The 13,057-nt window shown below is 45.3% G+C and overlaps 1 protein-coding gene across 3 annotated transcripts in view; it reads left to right on the top strand.

Annotated features, from left to right (window-relative positions):
* Positions 1–13,057, top strand: part of UBN1 (ubinuclein 1) — a 36,324-nt gene that overhangs the window by 18,904 nt on the left and 4,363 nt on the right. For 2 of the 3 annotated variants that reach the window (XM_014833093.3, XM_070485009.1), the window contains 9 exons: positions 392–521; positions 683–801; positions 953–1,081; positions 1,265–1,408; positions 8,781–8,831; positions 8,928–8,970; positions 10,109–11,329; positions 12,410–12,653; positions 12,942–13,031. In XM_014833093.3, coding sequence (XP_014688579.2) covers positions 392–521; positions 683–801; positions 953–1,081; positions 1,265–1,408; positions 8,781–8,831; positions 8,928–8,970; positions 10,109–11,329; positions 12,410–12,653; positions 12,942–13,031 — 2,171 coding nt within the window. The remainder of the gene's footprint in view (positions 1–391; positions 522–682; positions 802–952; positions 1,082–1,264; positions 1,409–8,780; positions 8,832–8,927; positions 8,971–10,108; positions 11,330–12,409; positions 12,654–12,941; positions 13,032–13,057) is intronic. The other variant, XM_044747723.2, reaches the window with a different exon arrangement.

Here is a 13,057-nt window from a genome sequence, read left to right as displayed (position 1 = left end):
AAAGAGGAAACACTGCAGGAAAGTATTTCCTGTCGACCCCAAGTAACTCGATTACTTTCCAGTTTGAAAGCTTTTATGTTTTGTATATGAAATTCAGTACATCAGAGCATGTTCTCTTGGGCTCTCTTTTCTTGACCACCTTTGACTTGGTCTTGTCTTTGACCTGAGAGACTTGACCCGCTTTACCTAGCCAAGTTCATCAGGTTTGGGAGTTCTCATGTGGTGACTGCTGGAGAGCTGTTGCGCTGGCCACTCAGTTACATTGTGTGACCAACGAGATAGGATTTGACCTGCTCTTGGCTCCCAGCTTGCCTCTCTGTGGTAGGGGGACCTATGACGGGAGAAGCTGCGGTAAGCTGCGGGCCGTTGGTAACCCTCTTCTGTTCTTCAGCATAGAGGTGCAAGCTCGGGAGCTGAGTAGCCAGAGCCGTTCTGGGGTGTATGCCTATCTTGCTTCATTCCTGCCCTGCAGCAAGGACACCCTGGTCAAACGAGCTCGAAAACTTCACCTCTGTGAACAGGTAAATGGCTTTGGAGTGGGGCCCCTTGGCTCTAGGGCCCAGCGGAGGGGGTGAGTCTGCACAGATGCCACATCTGTGGCTGCACTGCCTCTGGGCCATTATTCCTGCAGTGCCTCAGTATAAGAATGAACCACACTTATGATATGTCCTGCTCTCTGCAGGGGGGGCGTCTGAAGGAGCCTCTCCAGAAGCTTAAGGAAGCCATTGGCAGGGCGATGCCAGAGCAGATGGCCAAGTACCAGGATGAATGCCAGGCGCACACACAAGCCAAGGTTGCTAAGTAAGTGTGTCCCATCGCTCTCTCCAGTATTCTCACCTTCTTATCTTAGAAGTCCCAGGGTGGGGAGGCACGAGGTGGGAGGCGGTGGGCAGGAGGAAGCAGTTCTCCTGTGCTGACCTTAGGGTCCCATTTAATTCTGTTCATGCTGTAGGATGCTGGAAGAGGAGAAAGACAAGGAGCAGAGAGAACGGATTTGTTCTGATGAGGAGGAAGATGAAGAAAAGGGGGGCAGGAGGATAATGGGACCCCGGAAGAAATTCCAGTGGAATGATGAAATCAGGTGTGCCCAAACTGGGACCTTGCCTCATTGGAGGGTTTGTGGGGCCAGTGTCTGAGCATGTTCCTGTGTTTCTAATGAAGGTTAGAATCATTTACTTTAATCAGGGCTGCTGAAGCACATGATTGAAACCTTGAAGGAGCATTTGGGGTGGTTTGAAGTTCCTCACTTCTGCCTACTCCTCAGGGAACTGCTCTGCCACGTGGTGAAGATAAAACTAGAGAGCTATGACCTGGAGAGGAACAAGGCCCAGTCTTGGGAGGACTACGTGAAGGCATTTCTGGATGCCGAGGTCAAACCTCTCTGGCCCAAAGGCTGGATGCAGGCCAGGTGAGAGCCCACGAGCTGCCAGTATGGTCAGTGTGAGGATGAGGTGGGGCATTCTCGCATAAAAGAAATAGCCGAGCGCTGCTTTTGTGCCAACAGTGTCCCTTCCCTCAGGGAAGCACTGTCTAGTTGACTCTGATGTCACCCAAGTAGTTTTGGGGCACTCTGGTCTCTAGGAAGGGGTCTTCTCAGTCTTCCCTAGAAGAGGGAAGGTATCTGGGGGGGTTTGTCTTTGTTATTCGTTGTCTCACTTCAGCTCGAAGTTGGCCACATGCTCTTGCCACCTCAATCTGCCCTTTCTTGTTTGAGATAACGGCTCCTACTAGAAGCTGAGAGACTGATTCATCTTAGGAACGTCTTAATGTTCCAAACAGAAGCCTCATTTGCTGACTACTTATTGGAGTTAGAATCCAGACTTTTCTCTTAGGTCGCTTTGTCTTATGTAGCTTCCCATGAATGGACTACGTCTGCAATACACAGTCACAGAAAGTTAGCTGGAACTAATGTTCTTTTAAAAACAATTTTTTTTTATTGTGGTAAAATACACTTAACGTAAAATTTACCATCTTAACCATTTTTAAAGGCCTAGTTCAATGGTTTTAAATACATTCACATTGTTGTGCAACCATCACCACCATCTACCTTTATAATTCTTCATCTTGTAAAACTGAAACTCTGTATCCATTAAACTAAATAGCTCCACATTTCCTCCTCCCTCCAGATGCTGGCAACCACCATTCTTTCTGTCTTTATGATTTTGACTTCTCTAAGTACCTCATACAGTGATCATACAGTGTTTGTCTTTTTGTAACTGGCTTACTTCAGTTAGCATGATGTTTTCAAGCTTTGTCCATGTTGTAGCATATTACAGAATTTCCTTCTTTTTTAGGGCTGAATGATATCCCTTGTATGTATATACCACGTTTTGCTTATCCATTCATCTGTTAATGAAGACTTAGTTGCTCCCACATTTTAGCTGTTGTGAATGATGCTGCTGTCTGTGAACATGGGTGTACAAATGTCTCTTCGAGACCCTGCTTTCAGTTCTTTTGGGTATATACCCAGAAGTGGAATTGCTTGATCATATGGTAATTCTATGTTTAATTTTTTGAGGAACCACCGTAATGTTTTCCACAGCAGCTGTTTTCATTTTACATTTCCATCAACAATGCACAAGTTTCCAGTTTTTTTACATCTTCGCCGACACTTGTTTTTCTGTGTTTTTCATTGTAGCCATTCTAATGGGTGTGAGGTGGTATCTCATTGTAGTTTTAATTTGCATTTTCTAATGGTTAATGATTTTGAGCATCTTTTCATGTGCTTATTGGCCACTTATATAACTTTGGAGAAATGTCTAGTCTTTTGCCCAGTTTTGAATTGGTTTGCTTGTTTTTTTTGTTGTTGCGTTTTAGGAGTTCTCTATATATTCTGGATATTAATCTCTTATCAGATATATAATTTCCAAATATTTTCTCCTGTTTTGTGGGTTGCTTTTTTAATCTGGATCGTGTCTTATGATGCACAAAGTTTTTAAATTTTATTAAGTCCAGTTTGTATTTTGTTTTGTTACCTGTATCTTTGGTGTCATATTCCAGAAATTACTGCTAAATCCAATGTCATGAAGCTTTGTCAAATGTTTTCTTCAGAGCTTTATTATTTTAGGTCTGACATTTAGGTCCTTGATCCACTTTGAGTTGATTTTTGTGTACAATGTTAACTAAGGGTTCAACTTCATTCTGTTGCCTGTGGATATCGAGTTTTCCCAGCACCATTTCTTGAAAAGACAGTCCTTTTTCCACCAAGTGATCGTAGCACCCTGGTCAAAAATCATTTGGCCATGTAAGCAAGGGTTTATTTCTATTCCATTGGTCTGTTTTTCTTTCTTTCTGCCAGTGTCACACTGTTTTGATTACTGTAGCTTTGTAGGAAGTTTTAAAATCAGGAAGTGTGAGTCCTCCAGCTTTGTTCATCTTTTTCAAGATTGTTTTTGCTATTTTGGGTGCCTTGAGATTCCATATGAGTTTTAGGATGGGTTTTCTATTTCTACAAAAAAATGTCATTGGGATTTTGATAGGGATTGCATTGAATCTGTATATCGCTTTGGGTAGTGTTGATATTTTAATATCATCTTCTAATCCATGAACATGGGATGTGTTTCTGTTTATGTCTTTAATTTCTTTCAGCAGTGTTTTGTAATTTTCATTGTACAAGTCTTTTCATATCCTTATTGAAGTTAATACCTAAGTATTTTATTCTTTTTGATGCTCTTGTGAATGGAATTTTTTTTGTAATTTCCTTTTAGATTGCTCATTGTTCGTGTATAGAAATGCAGCTGCTTTTTGTGTGTTGACTTTGTGTCCTGCTGCTTTGCTGAATTCATTTATTCTAAATTTTTTCTCGGAATCCTTAGTTTTCTATGTGTAAGATCATATCATCTGCAAACAGAGATAATTTTACTCTTCCTTTCCAGTTTGGATGCGTTTTGTTTCTAACTGCTCTGTCTAGAACTTCTGGTACCGTGTTGAATAGAAGTGGTAAACCTGGGCCTTGTTGCCTTGTTCCTGATGTTAGAGAATAAGGCTTTCAGTCTTTGACCATTGAGTGTGATGTTCACTGAGTTTTTCATATAAAGCTTTTATTATGTGGAGGTAGTTTCCTTCTATTCTTAGTTTGTTGAGTGTTTTTATCATGAAAGGGTGTTGAAATTTGTCAAATGGTGCTTCTGCGTCAGTTGAGATGACCATGTGGGATGATGATGTGGTGTTTCACAGTGATTGATTTTCATATATTGAACCATGTTTGCATTCCAGGAATAAATTCCTCTTGGCCATGGTGTCTAATCCTTTTAATGTGCTGTTGGATTCTGTTTGCTCCTGTTTTGTTGAGGATTTTTACATCGGTGTTCATAGGGATATTGGTCTGTAGTTTTCTTTTCTTACAGTGTCTTTGGCTTTGGTATCAGGGTTATGCTGGCCTCATAGAATGAGTTTGGAAGTGTTCCCACCTCTTCAATTTTGTGGAAAAGTTTGAGAAGGATTGATGTTAGTTCTTTAAATGTTTGGTAGAATTCACCAGTGAAGCAATCAGGTCCAGAGTTTTTCTTTGTTGGGAGATTTTGGATTACTGATTCAATCTCCTTACTCGTTATAGTTTGCTCAGATTTTCTATTTCTTCATAATTTAGTCTTGGTAGGTTTTGTGTTTTTAGGAGTTGGTCCATTTCATTTAGGTTGTCCAGTCTGTTGGCATACGGTTGCTCAGAGTACTCTTTTAAAATCCTTTTTATTTCTGTAGAATCAGGAGTAATGGCCCCACTTTCATTTCTGATTTTGGTAATTTGACTCTTCTCTCTTTTTTTCTTAGTCCATCTAGCTAAAGGTTTGTCACTTTTGTTGATCTTTTTGAAGAACCAACTTTTGGTTTTATTGATTTTTCTCTTGTTTATTCTCTATTTTGTTTATCTCTGCTCTAATGTTTATTTCTGTCCTTCTGGTAGCCTTAGGTTTAGTTTGTTCTTCTTTTTCTAGTTCCTTAAGTTGTAATGTTAGGTTGCTGATTTGATATCTTTCTTGTTTTTTAATGTAAGCGTTTATAGCTGTAAATTTCCCTCTTAACACCACTTTCACTCCATCCTGTAAGTTTATTATGTTGTGTTTTCATTTTCATTCATCTTTTAAGTATTTTATAATGTCCCTTGTGATTTGTTCTTTAATCTATGAATTGTTTAAAAGTTTTATTGTTTAATTTCCACAGTTTTCTTAGTTTTCCAGTTTTCCTTTTGTTTTTGATTTCTGACTTTATCCCATTGTGGTCAGAGAAGATACTTTGTATGATATCTGTCTTATAAAATTTATTGAGACTTAACTTGTGGCCTAACATACGGTCTATCCTGAGAAATCTCCAGTCTTCACCTGAGAAGAATGTATGTTCTGTTGTTCTTGGGTAGAACGTTCTGTGTCTGTTGGATCCAGGTGATGTATTGCATTAAGTCCTCTGTTTCTTTATCTTCTGTCTGGTTGTCCTGTCCATTTTTGCTAGAGGGGTATCGAAGTCTCTAACTGTTATTGTAGACCTCTCTATTTCTCCCTTCAATTCTGTCCGTTTTTCTTCATGTATTTTGATGGTTTGTCAGCGACATGAGTGCTTATAATCATTCTGTCTTCTCACTGTATCGAACCTTTTGTTGATGTAGAATGTCCTTCTTTGTTTCTCGTAACCTTTCTTGATTTAAAGTCTGTTTTGTCTGATGTCAGTATAGCCCCCCTGCTCTTCTCTGGTCACTATTTGCATGGAATATCTTCTTCCATCCTTTCACTTGCAACCTGATTTTGTCTTTGGATCTCAAGGGAATCCCTTGTAGACAGCGTGTATAGTTTGGTCACGTGTTTTCAATCCATTCTGCCAATCTTTCTCTTTTAATTAGGAAGTTGAATCTACTTACATTTAAAGTAATTACTGATGAGGGGCTTACTTCTGTAAGTTCAACAACATACAGAATCTCTGCTCCCTTACAGCTCCATCCCCACCCCTTTTGATTGTTGGTGTTACAAAATTACATTTTTATACATTGTGCCCCCGAAAACATAAACTAATAATTTTTTAAAGTACATTAGTCTCTTGGATTATGTAGAAAACAAGATTTGGAGTTACAAACCAAAATTACAGTAATACTAGCTTTTACACTAATTTTTTTTCTTTAAATGTATTAGTCTCTTAATCAGGTATAAAACAGAAAGTACGGTTACAAACCATTACTACAATACTAGCTTTTTTTTATTACCTTTGTAATATGAAGATAGTGTAATCTTTAATATATAAAGGTGTAATATAAAGGTAATAATATAAAACCTTTGCCCATTTATTTACGTTTTTGAGATCTTTATTTCTCCATATGACTTTGAGTTACTGTCTGATGTCCTTTCCTTTCACACTGCACGACTGCCTTGAGCATTTCTTGCAGGGCGTGTTTTTTGGTCACGAACTCCAGCTATTATCTATCTGGGAATAGCTTAATTTCTCCCTTACTCTTGAAGGACAGTTTTGTCAGATATAGGAGTCTTGGTTGACAGTATTTTTCTTATAGTACTTTGAATATATCAGCCCACTGTTTTCTGGCCTCCAAAGCTTCTGATGAGGAATCTGCTGATAATTTTATTGAAGATCCCTTGTATGTGGTGATTTGCTTTTCTCTTTGTGCTTTCGAGATTCTTTGTCTCTGGCTTTTGAAGGTTTGATTATTAAGTGTCTTGGTGTCGGTCTCTTTGAGTTCTTCTTACTTGGAGTTCATTGAGCTTCTTGGGTGTTTATGTTCATGGCTTTCATCACATTTGGGAAGTTTTAAGCCATTATATCTTCCACTATTTTCTCTGCCCCTTTCTCATTCCTCTGGGACTTGCATGGTGTGTGGTGCATATGTTGGTCTGCTTGATGGTGTCCCATAGGTCCCTTAGCCTCTTTTGCTTTTCTTCAAACTTTTTTCTTTCTGTTCCTTTTTTTTTTTAAGAATTGGCACCTGGGCTAACAACTGTTGCCAATCTTTTTTTTTTTTTTCTGCTTTATCTCCCCAAACCCCCCCTGTACACAGTTGTATATCTTAGTTCCAGGTCCTTCTAGTTGTGGGATGTGGGACACCGCCTCAACGTGGCCTGACAAGGGGTGCCATGTCCGTGCCCAGGATCTGAACCCTGGGCCACCGCAGCAGAGCGCACGAACTTAACCACTCAGCCACGGAGCCAGCCCCTCTTTCTGTTCCTAAGACTTGATAATTTCCATTGTCCTGTTTTCAAATTTACTGATTTTTTTTTTTTGCCTGCTAAAATCTGTCTTTGAATCCCTCCAATGAAATTTTCGTTTCAGTTATTGTGCTTTTCAACTCCAGATTTCTTTTTAGGTCTTCTATCTCTTTATTTTTTTTCCATTTTGTTCACATATCCTTTTCTTGACCTTCTTTGCTTCTTCCTTTGGTTCTTTGAATATCTTTAAGACAGTTGTTTTTATTAAAGTCTTTGTCTAGTAGATTGTCATCAGATTTTTCAGGGACGGTTTCTGTTGATTTCTTTTTTCCCTAGAATGGGCCGCATTTTCTTATTTCTTTGTATGGCTTGTGATTTTTTTTGTTGAACGCTGGACATTTGGATCCCATAATGTGGTAACTCTGGAAATCAGATTCTCTCCTTTCCCCAGGGTTTGCTTTTTTTGTTGTTATTGTTTTGGTTTTTTGATTGTAGACTGTTTCTGTGCTGAGGATCAGCCTGAGGTATAGACTTAATGTTTTCTTAGGTCTCTTCTGAGCCTTTCCTTGGGCATGCGCAGTCACTTTCTAATTTTCCCTACATATGCAGTTGTTTTTGAATGTCCTAGTCTTTAATGTCTGGCTCCTGAAAGGGGAAGATTGAAAAATGAAGGTTAGAAAGAGGTGCTGGCCCTTTAAATCTCCTAGAAGTCGCTTCAGCTGGAGGGGGAGGGGTTTACACCAATGGGAGGAGGTGCAACAATGCTGTCTGCCCTCCCTCCTCTTTGTCTGCACCGCTGGGATCCTGGAGTAGCACTCAGCAGTCAGAGCACAGATCCCTGACCTTTGGAGGACAGGGTCCTTTTTGCCCGCCCTAGTTCCTCCAAGCTGTGTGCAAGCCCCTCCAGGAGCACGTGCACAGCTGTCTGGTGTGTGTCTGGCGGGTGTGTGTTGGGTAGCTGCTGCTGTGCTAAGAGCTGAAATTCACCACAATTTACCTGTCCAAGTGCCCCCTGGAAGTTGCAAGGCTTGAACAGACTCTAGAGTTCCAAAATAGTTCCATCAGACAGATTCTGCCAGTGCAGTTGTCCGGGTGGGAGATGGTTCCTGGTGCTTGCTGCTCCCCATCTTCCTAGCTTCCCCTGCTGGAGCTCGTGTTCTTGACTCTGCTTGATTCTTCTGTGGTTTGGACAAATCCTGGAGCCTTTTCTTGTCTCAGTGTCCCTTCTTTAAACGGAATTGCTCTACTCACTTATAGATTGGGCTTGTGAAGGTATGTAGGGAAGGGCATAAAGAAAACTTTGTTGGGTTTCTCTGCAAGAAGACATGCTGTGGGTCACTCCACATTTTACCCTTGGAAGGGGTGAGAATAGGCAATAAGCAAAGCACTCCTGCCTTTAGGGGGAAAATCACTGGGAGAAGGTCGGGGGCCGAACCTGAGCTTTTTTGGTAAATCTTGGACTCTTGGCTTCCATGTGGCCAGTGCAGCCACTTTCGGTCCTCTCACCAGCAATGAAGCTCACCAGTCCACTGCCATTTAATGAGCAATAGCCACTGAGTAGTGGGGATGGTAAGGAAGCCCTAGCAGCAGAGGCTCTGCTCTCAGGGGGCTTACGCAAACTGCTCAGTGTTCTGCTTGTTTCAGGACTCTGTTTAAGGAGAGCAGACGAGGCCACGGGCACCTGACATCAATCCTGTGAGTGTCTGTGTTTTCACTTCTCAGAACTATTGCCATTTTTATCTCCTTCTTGGATCTCCTCTCAACCTTTTCTGTGTTCATTCCTTTGAACAGGGCCAAGAAGAAAGTAATGGCCCCATCCAAAATCAAGGTGAAGGTGAGTCAGCCTGCTTAAGTCACGTGCCGTCTGTTCTCATCTCTCCAGCCGTGCTCACGAAACCTCCCAAGTGACCAGAGCAGTTCATGGAGCTTTGCTGGTCTGGGGGACAGCTCGTCGGGATGGCACTCTTGAGGCGATACCAAGAAGCAGCCTGGCCCAACAGAGGGGCCTGGGGTTGGCAGGCAGAGACCTAAGCCAGGCCACTTGTACCCTCCAGCCTCAGTTCTAGGAAACAGTACCCACCTAATCAGTTCCTGGGATTGTGGGATTAAATGAGGTCTTCCTGACAGCCCTCTGAGGAGTGAAGAGCAGATGTGAAAGTGTCAGACTAACGTATCACACTCATCATCGTCATCCTTTTACGGAAGAACACATTCCAGCCAAGTGCAGGTTAGCCTGGAGCCACAAGGGGCAGGACGGGTCGCTCTGTTGAGTTCACCTGACAGAAATGGAGGGAAGTACAGTGGTTGGAGAACACAGTGTGAAAACGATCTTAGATATTGCAGAAACCTCTCAATGTAGTAAAAATTGCTATTTTACCAAAATTGTTGCCAGTTCTGAGGCTTTGTAGTGCCCTTAACCACACCTCACAGTCCATGAGAATGAGCGGTAGGAACTGTGTATCCTAAGTGCCTCATGGGCTCCTGCAGTGTCGGAGACACACCCGTTCCTGCTGCCCTGAGAGGACTTTTGTTTTGAACCCCACTGAGGAGACAGGTGCTGGGAAAAACCAAGGCGGAAAAGACGACTAAGGCGGTTCTCATGCCACACATACTTTTCTGATTGCACTGGGCGCGCTCTGAGGTAGTGTGCGTGCCGGTAGGGAGAGCATCTTTGCTCGAGTCTGGTACTTGTTTGGAAAGAGAGAAGAGTGCCCGTGGGTGGGTGTGTACTTAGAGACAGAGCATACTTGGGTGAGCCGGCCCCCGCCAGACAGCTTCTAGAGGGTGATGACATTGCAGCATTTTCAAGTCCACAGACATGGAACCTCCTGTCTTCCTCCCTTGCTGTGCGATTACACAGGAAGGTCCAGTTCTTTGCACCTCGTGGGGTTCTCACACTTGTGTCCTCACAAGAGGGCCAGTGTTGGCTTCTCGGGACATTTCTAAACATCAGCGTTTCTGCTTTCCTTTAGGAGTCATCTACTAAGCCTGATAAAAAGGTTTCCGTCCCATCAGGCCAGATTGGCGGCCCCCTTGCTTTGCCTTCAGAACACCCGGGAGGCACCCTGAGCCTTGGGGCTACGACCAGGGAGCTCTCGTCCCAGGCCCCTGGCAGCCTTGCTAATCCTGCTCCCGTCAGCCTGGAGGACTCGCTGGATGGAGACTTGATCCGTAATTCCGCCTCCTCCTTGGAGGCTGTGTCCAAGGAACTGGCTGCACTGAACAGCAGAGCAAGCGGGAGCTCTGAGTTCACGCTGCCCGCACCCTCGAAAGCGCCAGCAGAGAAGGTCGCGGGCATTCTGTGTACAGAAGAGAAAAGGAACTTTCCAAAGCCCAGCCCTTCTGCCCCACCACCCTCTAGCTCTCTGCAGTCACCTCTCAATTTTCTGGCTGAACAGGCTCTGGCACTGGGGCAGTCCTCTCAGGAGAAAAAACCGGAGAGTGCTGGCTACAAGGAGCTGTCCTGTCAGGCTGCCCTCAGCAAGGGCCTGCCGGAAGTGCACCAGTCCAAAGCAAAGCACCACGGCTTGCCACGGACGTCTCACGCCCCTCAGGCGGCCACTCCCGTGCCCAGCCCCCCAGTCAAAGTCTTTCATGCAGGCGCTCAGCAGCAAAAGAGCTTCACCCCGCCAGCTCCGTTTGTCAATAAGCTCCAGGGCCCAAAGCCTTCCTCCCCACAGTGTCACCGCTCCCTCCTCCAGCTCGTGAAGACAGCAGCCAAAGGCCAGAACTTTCACCCCTCAACGCCAGCGTCTTCGGGAGGCACGCCAGCCTCTGGCAGCAGCTCTCATAAGACCTCAGCCTCGTCCTCCACTGCCCTGAGCCATCCAGCAAAACAGCACTCAGCCAGCTCTTCAGGGTCATCCTACAAGAGCAGTCCCTTTGCTGGCTCTGTCCCCAAACACGGGATTTCTTGTGGCAGCTCTTCCTCTGGGGGAACCCCCGTCCAGAGCTCTGCTTCCGGGAGCCTGCCCCCCGGTGTACAGCCTCCCTCTGCAGGGCAGCCTGCCGGCCGACCCGTCCCAGGCTCCGCGGCGAAAAAACCACCCGTCTCCCAGAAGCTGACCCTGGTGGCCCCTCCGGGTGGTCCAAATGGAGATTCTGGTGGTGGGACCCAGGGAGTGGCCAAGTTACTGACCTCCTCCCTGAAGCCCAGCGTGGTCAGCAGCGTGACATCGTCTACCTCCTTGCCAGTGAGTATCCCAGCACAGCAGCCGCCCCTTGTGGGTCGTGTGGACACTGCTGCTTGCCCTGCCCTTGTCGGAGAGTGAGGTCTGCCGTGAAGTTCAGGTAGGGACAGTAAACCTGGAAACTGGAAGGAGGACCGGGCTTCCTGTGTGCAGGTCTTTCCTTTTCTGGTGGCAGGACTGCCAGGAGAACTTGAAGCTTCTCCTTAGGAGGACAAGCAGAGGGAATGGACTGGTGCACCATGTTTGCATGGGGGCTTGGAATCCAGGTGGCGTAGAGTGAGCCACAAAACTTCCCTTCCATAGTCTCTTACCTGTCCGTCTCTCAAACCAGAAGATGCAAATCCTCCTAGCTATCGGGTCCTTAGTTATGCCGAGATGTGCACGCCCCAGGAAGATGAGCACCTTCTAAGAGTGATTCTCTCCACTGGGTTTTGAAGGACTCTGCAGGTCAGACAAAGGCGGTTTGACAGAGTCTGGGTGTTAATGAGGCTTGCCTGGGGTAATTACAAGAAATCTGGATGCAGATTGGGGAAATGGGGAGAGCTTTCTTTTTTTCTCGTTTTTCTAATATATAAAACAACTACGTGATTACAAAGACAAACCTATAGAAAGGTAAGTTCAGCGAGGTCCCACCTGCCTCTGCCCTGCTCCTGCCGCCTCTGCAAGGGACCTATCTGTGTGTCTGTTTCCAGGGTTTTTCCCTATCTCTTTTTAAAAACAAATTAAGACATATGTGTGTGTCCGTGTAGTGTTATGTATATAAATATACACATACTCGTAATACATACATTGTGGATACTTAGATACAATAGTCTTCTCTTTCTTTCTTGCATAAAGGAGGCATATTTAATACCCTGCTTTTCAAAACGAACACTGACGAACACTGGGTCCTGGGAGCCATTCCGTGCCAGTGCATGGAGCGTCCTCTTCCTTCCTTTGGGACTGCAGAGTAGGGGGTGTGGTGCCTTCATGGGGGCAGTGGTTGGACATGCACGTGTCCCCACCTCGTGCATTGCCAGGTTTGGTTTGGGAGAGCTGGGGCTGGGGTTGGAGTTCTGACCCATTTGTGTGCTTCCTCCCCAGAAAGGAACGAGTGGGGCTGTGCTGCTGACGAGCTCCTCGCCCTTAAATCTGCTGTCATCATCCTACAAGTCTGGCAGCCCAAAGCTGCCCGGGGCTGTGAACTCAAACTCCCTGGGAATTATCTCCCCATTTCCTCTCCGCGTGCTTTCCTTTAGCACCGACTCCCCTGCCAAAGCAGGGGTCTCAAAGGATGCCATCGTCACCGGTCCTGCCCCTGGGACGTTCCACCATGGCCTCAGCCCCAGTAAGTGCTTCTCTCCTTCCTTTCCTCAGGCTGGAGGTACAGAAGGTTCCCCAGCACCTCTGCTGTGACCCACAAGTTCTGTTGTCGTGTCCCGGGTTCCGGTGTTTGTCTGGTGTGTGACCCTGGGCCGCTTCCCTGGGGACCATGCTGAGCCCCCACCCCTTGGGGTTTTCACCCAGAACTGGTCCAGGAGGTTGTCTGGGGCTCTTGACCGCCAGAGGTGCTTTTCCGTTCCTGTCTTCAATGTGTGTGTTTTGTTCTTTTCTCCCTTCCTTTGTTTTCTCTCAGGTCTCCTGGCTGGCTTGCACTCCAGCCCGCCCCACGCAGCGCCTCTCCCACACGCTGCCGTGTCCACCCACATCCCGCAGAGTCTGCCAGGTAATTGCCAGGCGGTCAGAGTGCCA

This window comes from Equus asinus, chromosome 14 (genome assembly GCF_041296235.1).
Source record: "Equus asinus isolate D_3611 breed Donkey chromosome 14, EquAss-T2T_v2, whole genome shotgun sequence".
Lineage (NCBI taxonomy): Eukaryota > Metazoa > Chordata > Mammalia > Perissodactyla > Equidae > Equus > Equus asinus.
The sequence above is the reverse complement of the archived record's forward strand: the minus strand, read 5'-3'. Positions and strand labels throughout refer to the sequence as shown.